General features: G+C 43.0%; 1 protein-coding gene across 12 annotated transcripts in view; it reads left to right on the top strand.

Annotated features, from left to right (window-relative positions):
- Nucleotides 1–18189, top strand: part of LOC147018349 (F-box/WD repeat-containing protein 9-like) — a 99001-nt gene that overhangs the window by 29896 nt on the left and 50916 nt on the right. For all 12 annotated transcript variants that reach the window (XR_015062344.1, XR_015062343.1, XM_085897930.1 and 9 more), the window contains exons 5-7: nucleotides 4443–4555; nucleotides 6059–6153; nucleotides 6252–6400. Coding sequence is in view for 10 of the 12 variants with exons in the window: in XM_085897930.1 (XP_085754056.1) it covers nucleotides 4443–4555; nucleotides 6059–6153; nucleotides 6252–6400 (357 nt within the window). In the remaining 2 variants the exon portion in view is untranslated. The remainder of the gene's footprint in view (nucleotides 1–4442; nucleotides 4556–6058; nucleotides 6154–6251; nucleotides 6401–18189) is intronic.

The raw sequence follows: 18189 nt of genomic DNA, 5'->3' as shown, positions 1-18189 counted from the left end.
GTGGCACCTCATACCCTCCAGCATGTAATTGATGTCTTGCTCGCAATGACACATGCAGATTGTGTGGTACACTCGGCCATTGGACCAAGTTCTGTCTTACTTCTAAGTTTCCATAACCATGACCCAACCTCCCATCAAATGCCTGCAGCTACTAAGCAACTCGAAATTCTGCACCCAATAGCTGTTGTCCGACAGGGAATACTTGCTGGAACCCAATGGAATGGAACATCATATGCTCGTGTTGACCTTCACAACAAACAACAAGATAGGGTACAACACCCGCACGTAAGATATTTGTGGTCGCCTGATACCCAATGTATTCTCTATGCCATTTAACAACATGAACAAGCATATAACACTCATGTCATGAAACAGCAACACAGGCTTCAAAACAGCAACAACCCTGATGATGGTTTTCATCTCAATCCCAATTTGATTCATTGGTTTTCACCTCAATTAATACACCTGGTCAATGTAGCGAAGCCTACCTCACACATCATCTCAGTCTACACAACAGGCTGGGCGTTCATTATTTTCAGCTGAAGGTGGATACAGGTACCCAAGGAAACACTCTACCCATCTGTCTTCTTCGAAACATGTGTCCTGAAATGTTGGATTCAAACGATAAACCTTCCACTGGCTCCCTTTAAAGGCCCGGTCACACCTTGACGTTTTAGCCAGCGATGGCAACGTGTTAAAATTTATGTAAAACGCTGGCTTACGTTGAACTTTTGATGTTTTTTTTTAAAGATTCGGACGTATTCATAGCGACTTGGTCTTATGTATAACGCATTGGTAACTACACAGAACGTTTCGTTGTGTTATAGATAACTTATACCAACGAATGCTGAACCTGTTGTCAGCCTACACAACCGATGCCCAACGATAGTCTAACTTAGGCATAGCGCATTGCACGCATCGCCGACGATGTCGTGGCGTAGCCTATTAAAAGGCTGACGCACAACGATTCGAATCATAACTGCCGTAGAAATGGAAGGGTCAAAATCGCGGTCACACCTTGGCGATCTTGCCAGTGTATGCCGACGTAACAAAAAGTGTGTCTAAAACGTTGGGGCACGTCGAATACGGTATGGGTAAGTTTGGTATGTGCGAGTAGAACGCTAAATACGCTATCATAAGTCGTAGTAAGTAGAGTACGTCAAGAAATTTTGAACATGTTCAAAATTTTACGACGTACTCGGCGTATGACACACGTTCCGCATGCGATGAGGATAAGTTTTACACACGATATGTGGACGCTTACACACGTCCACAAAGACTACTTATAAGCTACTCATAAGTCGAAACACGTCGCGGTAATGTCTTTTTTACGCGAAACTTATTTCTAACTGATGTTTGACATGCTTTGAACCAATTCTTTACGTAGCCCCAACACACATCGACGTATGTAGACGTATTCCAATGACGTCTTCCGGTCGACAAAAAAAATAAATGAACGTGTTTCTAGGTTACAACTGCCATATAAAGACGTGTTCCCAGCGGTTTTGGGAGTTGGTATATAAAAATGGTGTTAATAAAAGGGGAACCCAACAGTGTTTTCGAGTCGTTTTGGAGTCGATGTCCATGTCAGCAGTAACAGTATCAGTATCAGTATTACTATTAGTATTAGTATTAGTAGTAGTTTGTTCATGTTGGCAGTAGTAGGTGGGTGTGAGAGGGAGGGTGTGGGTTGTGATGGATCGTCCTTGCGTCCGCGTGTCCACGGGTAGGTTCATAGGCTGCCACTCAACGATTTAAATGGCTGCATCTCCACTATTGAAAGTAGACGCTTGCGCTCAACAATTGGATTTTTTTTACACTCAACGACTTTTAAACGGTACCACTCATCTAGTTTCATTGTTTACAATGAACGATTTAAATTGCTGTCACTCGCCTTTGTTTTTTTTTTTGTTTGTTTTTTTTTGACGCTGGGGTTTGGAAATTTGAAACGTTTCTTCTGAACGTGTTAAAACGCTCAAACTCGACTATTTTAAATAGACGCTGCCGATGGACAATTTGACAATTCAATATAATTAGGTACGGCTTGATCCTGAAAATTGGATGAAAATATGACCAGCAACAGAGGAATTAAAAATAAAACGGTAAAACACAACGTATCTGGTCTGGGAAAACTTAGCTTTCATGAGCTTGAGGGGGGGACTAAATCATAGCCAAGCTAGACATCGAAGTGTGAACATCCTCGTCATGCCGAAGAAAAGTTTGAAGAATGCTGCAAATAAGTGTCCTGGCCGTGGCCGTGGACGCTGACGCAAGGACGATCCATTATACCGACGTCTTTCAGCCTATGAGTAAATTAAAAGTAACGTCTGTCGATGTGTGGCAACGATCGCGTAACGTGCCAACAACACGTTAATCATAGGTAGGAAATAAGTTTCGGGTACTCTAAACACTACCTCGGCGTGTCTCAACTTATGATTAACTTACAAGTAGCATGTGTTGACGTCTGTCAACGATCGCAGACTGTGCCTACAACTTGTGGCCAGCGTAGCGGAACGTGTGAGTCATACGCCGGCATACGTCGTGAAATTTCAAGCATGAAAAAATTTGAGGACAACCGAAAAGTACAACGTTTAAAGCCAACGTACAACGACGTATGGCAACGTACTACGACGTATGCCAGCGTGCTCTCAATGTTATCAAAACTTACCCATAACGTATTCAACGTGTGCCAGCGTTTTAGAAAAAAAATTCAAAAATCGGCATACGTTGGCTAAAACGTCAAGGTGTGACCGGGCCTTAAGCAGCACAGAGTGTCCTATCTGCATATAACAGAACCCACATTGTGTTTTGATGAAGTGAAGTACTTCTTGAAACTGGATGCCAAGTCACGTTATTGGTCTGTAAGACTTGATAGTGATAGCCAACAACTTATTACTTTGTTGTAATATGCAATGGTGCATTTCGCATAGCAGATGGCATCGTGGCCATCTACGACGCCACTGAGGAGGAGCATGATGGGAACCTCGACACGCTGATGAAAACAGCAATGTGCGAAGGCCTGGTTGTCAAGTCATACAAATGTTCCATCAAGAAGACTGATATCACCTTTTTGGTGATGTTTATGGCAGACAAGAAATATGGCCTAACCCACAGAAGGTTCAAGATCTGAGAGCTATTCCAAGAACTGAGAACAAGGCCGAACTTCAACATTTTATCGGCTTCATAATATATTTGTCACGCTTCATCAAGGGTTTCAGTGTGAAATCTGATTCTCTCAGAAACCTTCTTGAAAAGGATTCTGAATACTTATGGGAACCACACCACCATGAATTTGTATTTGATCATCTGAAGAAAGAAGTGTCGGAAACATCTCTACTTCACTACTATCAGCCAGAGGAGCCTGTCGACCTCCAATGTGATGCCAGTCTTCGGGGCCTTGGTTGACGGTTGGCAGAAACCTTTTCACCTTCTCAGGTGCAAACGACACAGAATTCAAGAGCAGTTGGGTATGATTAGGAAGCATGGGTAAAGAGAGAGAGGGGTTAGGGATACAATATTTTGAAGCAAACACAGAATTGAGGCATTTGGCCTTCTCACGAGCGGACTCTGCTGTGGTGCCATTTGAAGAGGGAAGGGGTATTGGGGGAGCATACTCCAGGGACAGACTTAACAAGGCACCACCAGCCTCTTATCTGGAAGAGGGAGACAAGTTTGAGAGTTCAATCATAAGGTTGGACACATGTTGTTTTCTGGCTCTCCTGAGAGTGGATATATTACAAAGGATGAAACTCTAAAAATGGCTGAAGAGAGAAATGGTTTTCGATAAACATTTGGAAGTGGGACCACATGCATTCTATACGAATATCTATGCGTATTCCTTATACAGTTAATTTTACCTCACTCTTATGCTAAAACATGCAATAAAGGAAATAACTATTTCTCAGTTATACATTCTTAACCTCGAGAAGCCCATCCCCTCAACAGACACAAATCCGTCAGACCTTAACAGTGACACAAATTTGACAATTCAATATAATTAGGTACGGCTTGATCCTGAAAATTGGATGAAAATATGACCAGCAACAGAGGAATTAAAAATAAAACAGTAAAACACAACGTATCTGGTCTGGGAAAACTTAGCTTTCATGAGCTTGAGGGGGGGACTGCTCAGACCAGCATCATACGTGAATGAACCAGAAACACTTGTCAATCTGTAATCAGTGTGTGTGTGTGTGTGTGTGTGTGTGTGTGTGTGTGTGTGTGTGTGTGTGTGTGTGTGTGTGTGTGTGTGTGTGTGTGTGTGTGTGTGTGTGTGTGTGTGTGTGTGAGACTTGCGGATAACCGGTTCCGGGTTGCTTATATGTCAATGAATACATTTCCCTGTAGTATTGTTTATTTTTTTGGTGATTTGGGTTACCAATTTCAGGATTTGGAATCTTAATGTCCTGAATTCAATTATGCATATCATTTTTATTTTACAGGGATGGGTGTCCTCCTTGGCCTTTCATGATTGCCTTCTGAGTTCTGCATCTTGGGATCACACAATTAAATTATGGGACATGTCAGCCAATGGGAAGCAAGTGGGAGAAATCAGGTATTTGTTTGCTACTGAGAATATTGTAAGACCCCTGTTTACATTGGGGATGCGTTCCTGAAAAGTTCGACAAATATCGAAACAACGTAAATCAAAGCAATTTTTCTCATAAGAATTAATGGGAATAAGTGGGGGATGCGTTCCTAACATCGCCATTTCACGTGTTGTATTTCGTTTTTTACCCCGCCACCGAAGGTGGATGGAGGTTGTGTTTTCACCCCTGTCTATTTGTTAGTCAGTGAGCAGGATATATCAAACAATTAATGATGGATTCGAACGAAATTTGGTGGTGGGTGTGTAACATGAACGAAGTTTGGTGTGTAACAAGGATGAAACAATTCGATTTTGGTGAAGATCCGGATCCAGATACGATAACCTTTTTTTTTTTTTTTAATGATTCTTCGCCATTGAGAGATAGGGCCAAAAACTATATATATATATCATATGTTATCTCAAAAAGTTATGGGTGGATTCTAACAAAACTTGGTGGACAGGGTTGGATGTGTGACAAGGACGAATTGATTTGATTTTGGTGAAAATCCAGATACGATGATTTTTTCAGTGATTCCTCACCATGAGGAGATGGGACCAAAAACGATATGCAGCATGATATTTCCAAAAGTTGTGGACAGGTTATGACAAAATTTTGTGCATTAGTTGCGTAGATGACAAAAACAAGCCAATTAGATTTTGGTGTGTGACAAGGACGATTGGTCTGGATGCAGATCTCGCCTATCAATGCGATACAAAACGTAAACTGTTCAGCTTGGTGGAGGTACACGCTCTACCGAGTCATTCTGGTTACCTATGATATTACTCTTTTTGGTTAATGAAAGTTGTATTGCAATACACATAGCCCTACAAATTAAAAAAAAAATTCAGACATATTTAAATAAAAATAAACCTCTTCCAGAAGTGGTCGAACTTGGGGGTTCCTCTTTTTCTTTCTCCTTCAATGAATGTCGGCATTTGGTGGAGGCAAACGTAATATTCCGGCACCATCAGCATGTTCACCATCGTACATTTGACGAATAACATCTAATTTCACTTTGAAGGGAACACTTTTACGATGCCTCTTAGCCAATCTATAGTACGGTACATTTCTTTGTATGAAGCAAAGTACAGTAGTTCTTTCGCCGATTTTGCGATCTCCCAATTTGGTATTTTAGCAACGCATTATGGCGTCTTTATCAGTCTTTTAAATTCTGAAAACGTTCGAGAATAAAAGGTATGGTTTTTTTTTTTTAAGTGTGAGTTGAGGTGACGCAAATCTGGTCATGGTATTTAAAAAGTGACGACGTATTTGCGAAATGACGTAAAAAGGGTCGACGTAAATTGGGGTATTACTTTACAATGAAAATATCTTGTGGGATAATGGCTTATTATTAGGATATGAAACGACTTTTTTTCAGTGTCATCACACTTCTTTCTTTCTTTCTTTCTTTCTTTAACCCTATTCATATTCACTGTAATTGCATTTGTTTTCTCTTCATTCTCACTTAGGAATGAGTCTTTCTTCCTCTGCTCACAATTTGTTCAGGACACACTCCTCATTGCGGGCAGTTACAACCACCTCATCAACTTGTACGATGTCAGAGGTAAGAATTGCTTTCTAATTGTCAGTTTTACTTTTTACAAAAGTCATTTTCTTTATCAATTGTATACATTATGATCATTCTTCACAACCTGCTTACAGTCAGCTACAAAGAAGTTCATAGTCTTCAACATCATTCCAAAGCAGTAATTTGCTTATCTGCGGATGACAACTACATCATTTCTGGTGGTGAAGACAAGACGCTGGTTGTATATGATCGGGTGGCTGCAAAGGTGCTTCATAAGATTCTGGTAAGAGGCTGAGTCCTATGGATGTAAGAGCAGTGTTTCACCCTCAATATTTGGTTCAGAATATAATTGTTCAGCCTCAAGGGCAGCATCAAATAAATTAACTAGAAGAGCACTCGGTGGAGCACATTCTTCCCCAGGCTGATTAGTTTACATTTTGTATCCCACTGATAGGCCAGATCTGGATTCTGATCTGAACTAAAATTTAATCAGCTTGTTCTTGTCACCTAACCAACTCATCCACCAAGTTTCATCCAAATCCATCCACAACCTTTTGAGATATTGTGCTGTACATCGTTTTAGCCCTATCACTCAATGGTGAAGAATTACTTTAAAAATTCTCAGATCCAGATCCGGATTTGGATCTTCACCAAAATCTAACCCTTTCAGCGGTGTCACTTACCCAAGCTCTCCACCAAATTTCATCCAAATCCATCTGCAACTTTTTGAGATATTTAATTCATGAACAAACAGACAGACAGGGGTGAAAACATAACCTCCATCCATCTTCAGTGGCAGAGGTAACAAGTGAGGTTGCTGTTTGAAACAGACATGGGGTGTTCAAAATGTTTGAGAAATTCACCGGGAATTGAGGCCGTCATATACGAATAAGTCAGTATCGCAGTGGATTGCCAATCGACCGTGAATGCCAACAATTTAACCATGTTGACCCAGTGTTCTCCGTCTGACTCCCGTTTAACTGGAGTACACGCAGTCTCGTTAAGCCGCTGTCACACCTTGACGATTTAGCCAGCGTATGCCGATGTATGAAAAATTTGTCAAACGCTGGCACACGTCGAATACGTTATGGGTAAGTTTTGGATACGTTAAGAGCACGCTGGCATACGTCTTAGTTCGCTGACAAATTTTAACATGCTCAAATTTTTCCACGTATGCCGGCGTATGACTCACACATTCTGCATATGCTGGCCATAAGTTGAAGGCACGTTACGCCATCGTTGACACACGTCGACACACGTTACTTGTAAGTTACTCATAAGTCGAAACATGTCGAGGTAATGTTTAGCGTCAGTTTTCCAGACTCCATGGTTTTTATTTATTTATTTATTTTTTCCTGCATGATGGTGATGTTGACACTTCGATTTCTAGTGCGGTTATAATATAATATAATTAATAGGCTGCCGCTCAATGATTTAAATCATAACCGCACTAGAAATCAAATTGTTAACATCACCGTCATGCCGAAGAAAAAAAAAAAACCAAAAAAAAAACCATGGAGTCTGGAACATTGACGGGTTTCTCCTGTGTGAAGCCCATTTTTATACACCAATTCCCCTAAACGCTGCCAATATGCCATTATACGGTAGCTGTAAGTTAGTAACACGTTCAGTAAGTTCTGTGGTCATCCGGAAGACGTCAAAATGCGTTGGAGATACGTTACACATAGGTTCAAAGCACGTTACTCATAGGTTCAAAGCATGTTACTCATAGCTTAGAAATAAGTTTCGGGTACGCTAAACATTACCTCGACGTGTTTCGACTTATTAGTAACTTGCAAGTAACGTGTGTCAACTATCGCATAACGTGCCTACAACTTATGGCCAGCGTATGCAGAACGTGCGCGTCATACGCTGGCATACGTCGAAAAATTTTGAGCATGCTTAAAATTTGTCGACGTGCTCAGCGTACTTCGACGTATGCCAGCGTGCTTCAGCGTGCTCTTAACGTATACAAAACTTACCCATAACGTATTCGGCAAATTTTTCATACGTCAGCATATGCTGGCTAAAACGTCAAGGTGTGACAGGGCCTTGACACTTCGATGTCTAGTGCGGTTATGATTTGAATCGTCGAGCGGCAGCCTTTTAATAGGCTACGCCACGTGATCATCGGCGATCCGCTGCCGCGCGCTATGTATACGTTCGACTATCGTTGGGCATAGGTTGTGAACACCAACAATACGCTAAGCATTCATTGGTATAAGTTATCTATAAGTTATTGAAACGTTCTGTGTACGTTACTAATACGTTATGCATACGTCCAACTCGTTATGAATACGCCAAAAACTGAAAAAAAAACATCAATAGTTCAGCGTATGCCAGCGTTTTACATACATTTTGATATGTTGCCATACGCTGGCTAAAACGTCAAGGTGTGACGGCGGCTTTATTGGGGAATCGAGCCCTCAGCTACTTTTGTGCTATTTTTTAAAATCTTGATTAAGGCGGCCAAGCTTACCACGAGCACAATGCCAGACTGATGTGAGGGCCAATCCATTGGGGAATTATAATCTCCCGGCTAATATATGTGTGGACATTGCTGGACCAATGGAAGAAAGAACAACCATGGGCAGATTGGAAATATAATTCAACAAGAATAATTTATTTACAAGAAGCATTTGTGGGGTATAGGGAAGGAGGGAAGGGAACACAAGGGCTTTAATGGAGTTAAAGGGCAACCGGGGCAGTCAAAGGGTAAATGCAATAAAAGGCAATCAAGGTGTGTATTTACAAAAAGCAAAGAAAATGTACAAGTTGCAGACTTAACTGAACCTATTCCTTATCGACGTGGATAACATGACAGGGTACCCATCAGACCACACACACAGGGAGACAATTGAACCATCGCCCTCTCCAGCTTGGTACCGCTCTCCCTGTTGCTCTCTGGAATAGCTTCGACACTGCACTTCACAACCAAGGGTCCACGAGTTCCGTCAGAACTCCACACAAAAGCGTCCTGGACCAGTGAAGAAAGTCACAGCGATGACCATGGCAGAGAGAGATAGAGACATAGAATAAACCAGAGCGTCAGGCACAGCTTTATAGTCTTTGGGCAGGCGGGGCCAAAGAGCCACATGTCAGATCTTCCAAGGCAGCCCGGGCCAGCCATTGGGCCACGTCAGATCCCATGAGCTAGCCCCATGCCAGCCATTGGGGGATGCCCCCTGCAGCCCCGCCCATTCTTCTACCCGCCCGGATATGCCCTCCGTTGCCCCTTCCAGCTCTCACCAGGAGCAGAGCTCCTCAACATGGGGAAATCCCTTCCACCCCCATGCACCAGCAACGAACCCCACACATCTAAAAATGTCCATGGCATAAAGCCAGGAATGTGGCAATTATTCCAGGGGGGCTGTGTCATATCCTAGTCTGTATAGCGGTCATGTTCAGGTGGAGGGGAATGAACAGAGGTTTGGGAAAAAAAGAGATACAGTACCGGGGTAGATGGCAAGAAATTACAGTTCAGTGTAGATGTACATACAGACAAGGACTCAGTTGGGGCTTTAAATGATAAATGGAAATTTGGAAATTCGACGTCCGCTTCTAAAGCCATGGCTTTGGCAAAGTTTCCAGAATGCTGGTGTTATTTGCACATGCCGATAAGCCATGGCAGTAAAACGATGCATGCCCGACGTGATGACGGCAGTCATGGCACACTTCATGACGTGCTGATGTTGCTGTTATGCTAACATGTTGAGAGGGGGTGCTGGCTACCCAACCCAACACATTTAATGACATAACTAGACGACCCGTGAACCCGTTGGTTCCCGTTGTGACAGCGTTGATAAAAAATATAATTTCAAACAACAAAAACAAAAAAGATAGCTCCAGCGAATTATACCGCTGAGGTTGTTTGCATTGATCAAATTCTCCTAGAGTACTTGACTGAATCGGGAATTGATTTTTTTTAATAAAAAATTTTCCTTGCCCGATTTGAACGAAACTTGATATTGCGTGTCAATGTGAAAAAAAAAAACAGAGAAAAGAAAGTCGAAGAAATTATTGTGCATAATCTTCTAAACACAATTTTATTTATTAATTGAACATGGAAGTATAAGATCAAAATGGCGATGTTTATTTTATGCTTAAAAATAAATCGTTCTTTGTCTCTACTTAATGTTTGAGATTTTTAAATACAGTAGACTAGGCGTAAGTCGTCACCATCGGGACCGAGAAAAAAGTAACGACTTAGAAATGTGACGACTTACGCGTATGCGAACATTCATGATGACTGTGGGGTGAAGGATGAAGTCGCGCGTGGCCTGGACACATATGTGTGAGAGCCGGCTATTGTACCAAAAGGAAAACGCAATCCTCGGGGCATAGGTGGGGGTGAGTTGGTGAGTTGGAAGGTGATCAAGCAAAGATGGAATTCATGAATCAGTTTATCAAAAGTAAAGATAATGAACAACTCTGTAAGACAACTCGTATACCATCGGTGATGGTATGGTGACAAATTACATGACACACAGTCATCGTGGTGATGTTTACCACTCAATGCCTATGAGTAAGTGAGTGCGGTAATGTACAAAACAAGCCAATATAAAACCATGATCGGACTTCAACACTAAGCTCGATCGATCCTTTACTTCTTCGCGAAGTAATCCATTATGTTTGACTGCCTCAAACTCTTGGGCATCTGGTGCATGAGTAAGGATTCAAACCGGTCATTGTATTCCATGATGTTGGCTGGGCAATCCTCCACCGAAAGACAGTATCGGCCGAAACCGAATATTTGGCTGAGCCGACATTTGCCGAAACCAGATGATGAGCACGTCATCGACATCTTCAAAGGACACGCATTTCACACTTCCCACCGGCCTCACGATCTTCTCCACTTGTCCAAATTATCTTGCCCTTATTCTTCAAGATATCGTTCAATGTCTGCCGTTTGATGTCCAACTTCTCAGCTATGTCTGTTTTCTTCATCAGTGGATTTGCCTCGCAAAACTGTATAATGTCGTATTTTTATTGGTAGGTTTTAGTTGTAAGCTTACGCTTAGTCGCCATTGTCCTGCCTGCAGTGCGATCAACGTGTGTATGCAATTATAAATAGCCTATCACTGGCGGTGTACACCAATGAGCGAGCATCACGATTCCATGAAATCGGGCTTCTCACGAGGCAGCAGTTCCGTGTGACGAGTTAGGAGTGGTAATTTACTTGAGTTTCCATTACGTGGGAATGGACAACATCTGACGACTTAGACGAAGTGAAGACTTAGAGATGACGACTTACAGAGGGATGACCCTTTATTCATAGGGATTTAACATGAGATAAATTCAGGACTTTTTGACGCTGCCGACTTAGGCGAAGTGACGACTTACATGCTGCCGACTTACACCTAGTCTACTGTATATCATTTCAAGGAAAAAAAAAAAGGAAGACAGCTCCAGCGAACTATATCGCTGAGGTTGTTTACATTGATCAAATTCTCCCGAAGAGTACTTGACTGAATCGCAAATTGATTTTTTTTAATATTTTTTTTCGTTGCCCAATTTTAATGAAACTTGATACTGCACACCGAAGTAGAATGGTGAGTAAGGTGGCACTAAAATTTTTGCGCTATCCTGTACCTTTTTGTCTCTATTTCAGGAACATACATACATACTGTTGTGGTTACCAAATTCGCAAACCACCATTCAGGTCCCTTAGGTGAGGTATCTCGGTAAGTGCATGTGTAGTTAGGCCCAAACCCGTTGTCTAGTGGGAATAAATGTTATTCATGCGTGCTGCGACTCTTCAGGATAGCCGTTTTTCTTTTACTATCTTTATTTTGGACCAACCGCCATGATCACAACCACAACATCAACCACCGACCACAACCACCGCTTCACCACAACCGCCACGACCTTCCCGTCACACCTCGCAACCGTAGCATCGCCACCGTTCTTGCCCCGCTGTGGGTACCGGTGTTGGACTCGTGCAGGGCGCACGTTGAACAGCGTGTACAAAATCACGGATTTTGTGCTTCAAAAACGGATCAAAAACGACACACGCCCACTTTTTGCCGTCCAATCGGTGAGCGAGGGGCGATTTGGCCCCGCCTCCAGAACGATCGATATATGCAAATTTGTGGATCAAAAAGCCTTCACGCCCACTTTTTCTCGGGCCAATGGGGAGCGAGGTGAAAGGTCAAAGGGAGGGGGTCAAAGGCGAAGCTACGGGGGGGATAAAAAGGACGGTGTTCGTCAGTCAAGAGAACGAGAAGGAGTCGGAACGGAGGGGACGAGAGTGGAAGTCTGGAGCCCGAAGCCTGCAGTAGCTGGAGAAGCTGAAGAGAGTCGAACGAGGAGAGCCCAAAGAAGAGTCCAGGGTGGAGAGTCCAGAGGCGGAGAGGCGGAGAGGCGGCCGCGGCGAAGGCAGACGAGGGGGTGCTCGCGACGGTGCCGGGAGCTGCACGCCCGAGGAAGGCCGGCAGCGCGACCTGGCCGAGGTGGAGACGCACACCAGGGATAATAAAGATCCTCTATACCCCGAGCATCAGCAACCCCCTCCTGTTTCCCCCCGCGCTGAGATAGTGCGACCAAGGGGGCCCCTTTTCCCACCCCCTGCCAGGCACTGTCTGCGAGGCCCGCGGATTTGAGGCGCCATCGCCGCTCCGCGTCTCATCACCAGACGGGTAGGCGCGACCCGGTCTCGGCCTCAGGCCCGCCTCATTCTTGGGGGATTTCTTTTCCTTGGTTTTGGGTATGTGTTGTCGGCGCCGTCTGTGAAGTAGAATTGTATAAGTGTTGCCGTGTGCTCGGTAGTCGGTATTAGCTCTGCATTGTTTTCGCTTTTATATTTGCTTTTTGTGTAAATGGAATTGTGTTTTCTTTTTTTTGTGTGCTTTTGGTGGAATTGTATTTGTGTGCTTCCCGTGTGCCGCGAATAAATGTGCTTTATTGTTGAACTGTTCTCCCGCTTCGCTTCGTCTTTTCCCCCATTGAACCCTCATCTTGCTTCACGTAAAGGGTTGGTAGTGGGCTGAGTACGCCCGATAATTAATCGAACCGTCGAGGTCGACGATAACACCGCTCGGTTATTCTGATAGTACGGAACGGGTCGCTTAAGTGGCCCGTGTCCGAAGTCGACCTGCGGCGAGGTGCGATCGCCCGGTCTACCCTCCGCGTGGGTACTTAGGTAGGTCGAATTTGGCGAGCAACCCTATCCCACGCGGGGGCTGATTGGCTCGATCGCGGTGAGACCGAAAGGTCCACCCGTGACTGGTTCCCGGCGTTAGTCCGAGAGGGTCACGACTGGATTGTCCGTCCGGTGGGCGACGTGCCGCGATTCGAGTTGCGTGGCCGTCAGCACGCCGGCGGGCGCGGAATCCGCAACAATACATACATACATACATATATACAAGATGAGAGTTTCAGTAATATATAGAAAGATAACCCCTACAGGGAAGGTGCTATTCTTAACATACATTAGGGAAATAACTATTCTAAGAGTCTACATGCTGTGTGCATTTAAATTTCGGCATATGTTTTATAAAGCCATAACATTATCTTTCCACTTGTATAGTACTGTGCAATGTTTTGAATGCTCCTCATGTATGGAGCTGTTTGAATAATAGGAGATATTGCATGCTAATACTTGCGTATTATCAAAATATACTGGTATATGGACTTCTTATGAACTTTTGTCGGTCTTTGGTCTATGTTCTGATTTTAGTCCAGGTGACCTTCATTCCGTTCATTTCCTTTCCTTCTCGTTCAGTTCTTTCTTGGCCGCCAAACCTTTCCTTCCCCATCAGGTGCACAGCATTTGAGCATGTTGCTGCTTTTAATAGATCATGGTCCTCCACGGGCAACACGTGAACAATCCATCCACACCTCCTAATTTTGATCTCTTCTATTCATTCTAATTCTTGCTTTTTCTTCTCTTTCATCTCTTTTACTCTCTACTCCTCTCTTTCGTTATCTATCTCTCCAAGGAGAAGTTAATTCTTGCAGAATTTTTTCTGTAAGATTCGCTTGGCTGCGCCTGGATGAGTTTGAGGGTTGTGGAGTAGCGGCTGAAACCCGAATCCGATCCAGGTTCCTCCTGATGACTCCATCTTTGCTCTTTATTTCTTCAGGTTCCTTCTTGGTGTTCTGTTTGACTGTGATATTATTCTCCCCGTTAGCCTTTCAATTTCTTTATTACAAGCAATGTCAGACCAGAAGATTCTCACGATTTTGTTACGGCTGCTGTAGATGAAAGACTCCAGTTTACATGCAATTCTTTCATTTTTCCAAGATTCACATCCAAATAGGAGGACTGACTTCAAGTTGCTGTCAAAGATCCTCAGCTTAGTTTTGGTGTTATACTTCTTTGATTTCTAAATTTACTGAGTCTCATGAATGCACTGCTTACCTTTTGTATCCATTGATGCACATCTGCATCTCCCCCTCCCCCCCTCCTGTGATGGAGATATTAGGTTATCTTGGAGATGTCATGTTTATTTATCTAACTATTGAAACACAGTTATAAAAGCTCATGAAAGAGAAGAACAGCAACAGGCACAAATCCAAGAAATGAAGAGGGGGAAGAGGGGGGGGAGTTGGAGGGAGCAAATTTTATTCCAATATTGGTCTTAAACGCCAATTTCCATAATATTGTACCAAAATCCCAGAACATATGTATTGTCGTGTCCTGGTCGATTAACAGCAATGCTGGACGGATGGGCCGGACTGGCTTTTTTACTCCCTCAGACTGCGTTCAATTAATGGTGGGTTTGCGCGTGCGAGAACCAAGGAGAGACACGAGAACCTTAACTCTTGCAAAACAAACGGGTTTATTCCTGAACCAGAGATAAACATCACCAGGGGATGCTGATCGTGACGAAAGGAATATGACCGGGTTGGGAGGGAAGAAAGGGAATGCAATTAATAAATAATTAATTATGTGCACTGAGGTAAAAACAAATCGAAAAAAAAATCTAAGGCGCCTCACTCCGGACTCAATCACAGATGGGGACAGGGAACAAGAACCAGGTGGCTTATCTCTGGGTGGTAGGAAGTGTTGGTGATGCAGCCATGGGCAGGTGGTATAAGCAGGCGATGAGTTGGTGAGGATAATGAACAGCCAAAAGGCAGACGAAGCAGGGCAAAGGCAGGCGGGCCAACTTCCAAGACAGAGCAACCATTTCTCCTCAAGGTTCTTCCTTTCTGGTTCTCCTCAAACCAGCTCTCCTCAGAGACGATCTCCCTCTCAGAGTCAGTTCTCCTCCAAGACTCATGGCCCTTCTTCCAGGCTCTCCTCAGTCTCTCTCTCCTCAGTGACACTTTTTCTACCAGGCTCACGATCCATTTTCCAGGCTCTCCTCAGAGGCACTCTCCTCAGACACTTTTTCCACCACGCTCATGATCCTTTTTCCAGGCGCTCCTCAGAGACAGTTATCCTCTCACGATCCTTTTTGATCCACCCCACCCGTGTGATCCAGGCTCCTCCTCTATCTCCCTCTGGACTCGCTCCACCCCTTGAAGCATCCATAGCTCTGCCCTCCTCTCTCTCCCTTGCCTGGCAGAGCCCCAAACCACCCGATTCCACCCGGTGGGACATTACAAAGGGGTTATATGTACAATTTCCTTAACCATAATCCCTAACTAATAATTATTACCACACACTATCCCATGTATGGTGCACATTCAAACAAGACAATCCTTAAGCGGACGTCTCCCTACAAATTATATCGAGATTGGTCAACTACTCGTACACAAACCATGCTGCTCTATACATTCCTATCTGTTTTATGGCAATCCTTAACATCCCCCACCCCCCCCGCCCCCAACAAACGTAACAGTATTTATAGTAATGACCATACAATCTCGTATCACGAAATACATTTTACAACAGAACAGCTTGGAACAAAAATAAAGCATGAACTATTTTAGAAACTTTTTTTTTTTCCCTTTTTCAAATTCATTAAAGAAGCCAACAGAGTGAAGTTATAACCTCAACTACAACATTCTAGTCTCAGTTACTCAAAAGTTCAATAACCAGTCTTATAGTAACTCATTTACAATCTGCTTTCGAGTGCAGCCTTATGGCTGCTGGTTGCATGATTGGTTGGGGATGCGGCTATGCCACTGATACAGTGTCCCTATGACCAGTACACTGGTACTCATTTTGCCGACCTCAGAAGAATGACAGGCTGAGTCAACCCCACCTGGTATTAATTCAACAGCCAACGGGGCTCAAACTCAGGATGCTAGGATCCCAAGTCAGCCACCCTAACCGCTAAGCCAACACCAGGCCTACTCATTTACAATGATCCTACACTGCATCACAACATAGTGGAATGTTAAACTGTATATTAAAAATGAAGTCGAATTGGAAAAGCAAGGTGGGTAGTGGCAGCTCAGGGTTTGTGTGCTTGTAAGTTATGCTCCTATGTTGGTTTTTGTGCTGTCTTTAATCATACTATAATCGTACTTGTCTAGCTGTTATCAGGATAGAAATTAGCTTGTGGGTTTGTGTGTTTGACTTGTATGCCCTCTTAAACAACTGGATGGAATGAGTTGAAATTTGGTGCTTGTATTTGCGGATAAATGCTGATTTGGTGGTTGTGGTGTTTTAAATGCCAACTTCCAAGGCAAACTAGGAAAGACAAAGACAAATATTTCAGAGACATGCGTAGATATAGTGACAACAGAATGGCAAGAACAAGAGATCTTTTTTTTAAAGATCAGAAAGATCAAAATTTAGTTTCGGTTTAGAATTGGGGATTAGGGTTTAGGATCTTAAGAATAGAACAGGAAAATATCTGACTGAAGAAACAGGTGAAAGAAAGATGGAAGGACACCAAAACTCTATACAAACGAGATGGCAAAATGGTGGCAACCTTTGAAGTAGAAAGCGAATATGACCCAGACCCAATAGTGATAAAATATGAGGTATGTAGAGCACTGTAAGAGCTGGCAAATTAAAAAGTACCAGGTGCTGATGAAATTCCAATGTAACTCTTTGAAGAAGTTGGGGAGGAGGCAATCAAAATGTTAACAGCTATCTGTACACACATTTGGAGCAGGATTGTATGGCCCAAAAGGTGGAAGCAATTTGTCTACACACCATTACCAAAGAAAGGGGATCCAAGAGAATGTTCATATAACTCAATCATTGCCTTGATTTCACATGCCAGCAAAATATTACAAAAGATCATTCAACACAATAGAAGACTTCATTAAGATAGAAATGAGAGTTGAGGAAGCAGATTTCAGAAGAGGAAGAGGTACTCAAGATCAAATTGCAAATCTGAGGTGGATCATGGAAAAAGCAAGGGGATATCAAAGGAAGGTGTGTCTCTGTTTAATAGATTATAACAACACTTTTGATTGTATTGATGTCAATTATGCTGAGAGAAATAGGGCTGTCATTTTTCTCATTTCTCTGTCATTGGCATTGAACATTTCTATTTCTCTCAGCATCATCACCATCAATTCAAAACCAACACAATTGAAAGCTTTGCTATAATCTATAAAACAGACACACCTTCCTTTGATATCCACCATTTTTCTCAGCAAAATCAACCTGATATGTCCAATAAGAAGGCTGTACATTAAACAAGCAGCTCCAGTAAGAACACAGTATGGAGTGACAGAATGGTATCGAATTGAAAAAGAGTTAGACAGGGATGCCTTCTCTCCCCTTACTTGGTCAATATGTATCATGCAATCAAATTTTGATGACATAGAGGATGGAGTCAGGATTGGAGGAGCATGAATAAACAACCGAAGGTATGCTGATGATACCACTCTGTTGGTGGAGAGTAAAGAGGACTGGATCAAACTGCTACAGACAGTGAAGAAGGAAAGCAAAAAACCTGGTCTTTATTTAAACCCAAAAAGACTAAAATCTTGTCAACCAAGAAGATCGACGTGTTCAGATTGGGAGACGATCATGTGGGAAAGTGGAACGTTTCATTTTCCTGAGTTCTACGATTGAAGTTAGTGGAAAATCTCGAAGAGAAATTAATTGGCAGTTAGCGTTGGGGAGAACAGCAATGTCAGAATGGACAAAGACCTGGAAAGACAAAGATGTAACAATACAAACCAAGAGGAGACTGGTGAATGCCCTGGTATTTC

Source organism: Eptatretus burgeri, chromosome 10 (genome assembly GCF_056783735.1).
Source record: "Eptatretus burgeri isolate ZD-2024b chromosome 10, Ebu_testis_v1, whole genome shotgun sequence".
Classification (NCBI taxonomy): domain Eukaryota; kingdom Metazoa; phylum Chordata; class Myxini; order Myxiniformes; family Myxinidae; genus Eptatretus; species Eptatretus burgeri.
The sequence above is the reverse complement of the archived record's forward strand: the minus strand, read 5'-3'. Positions and strand labels throughout refer to the sequence as shown.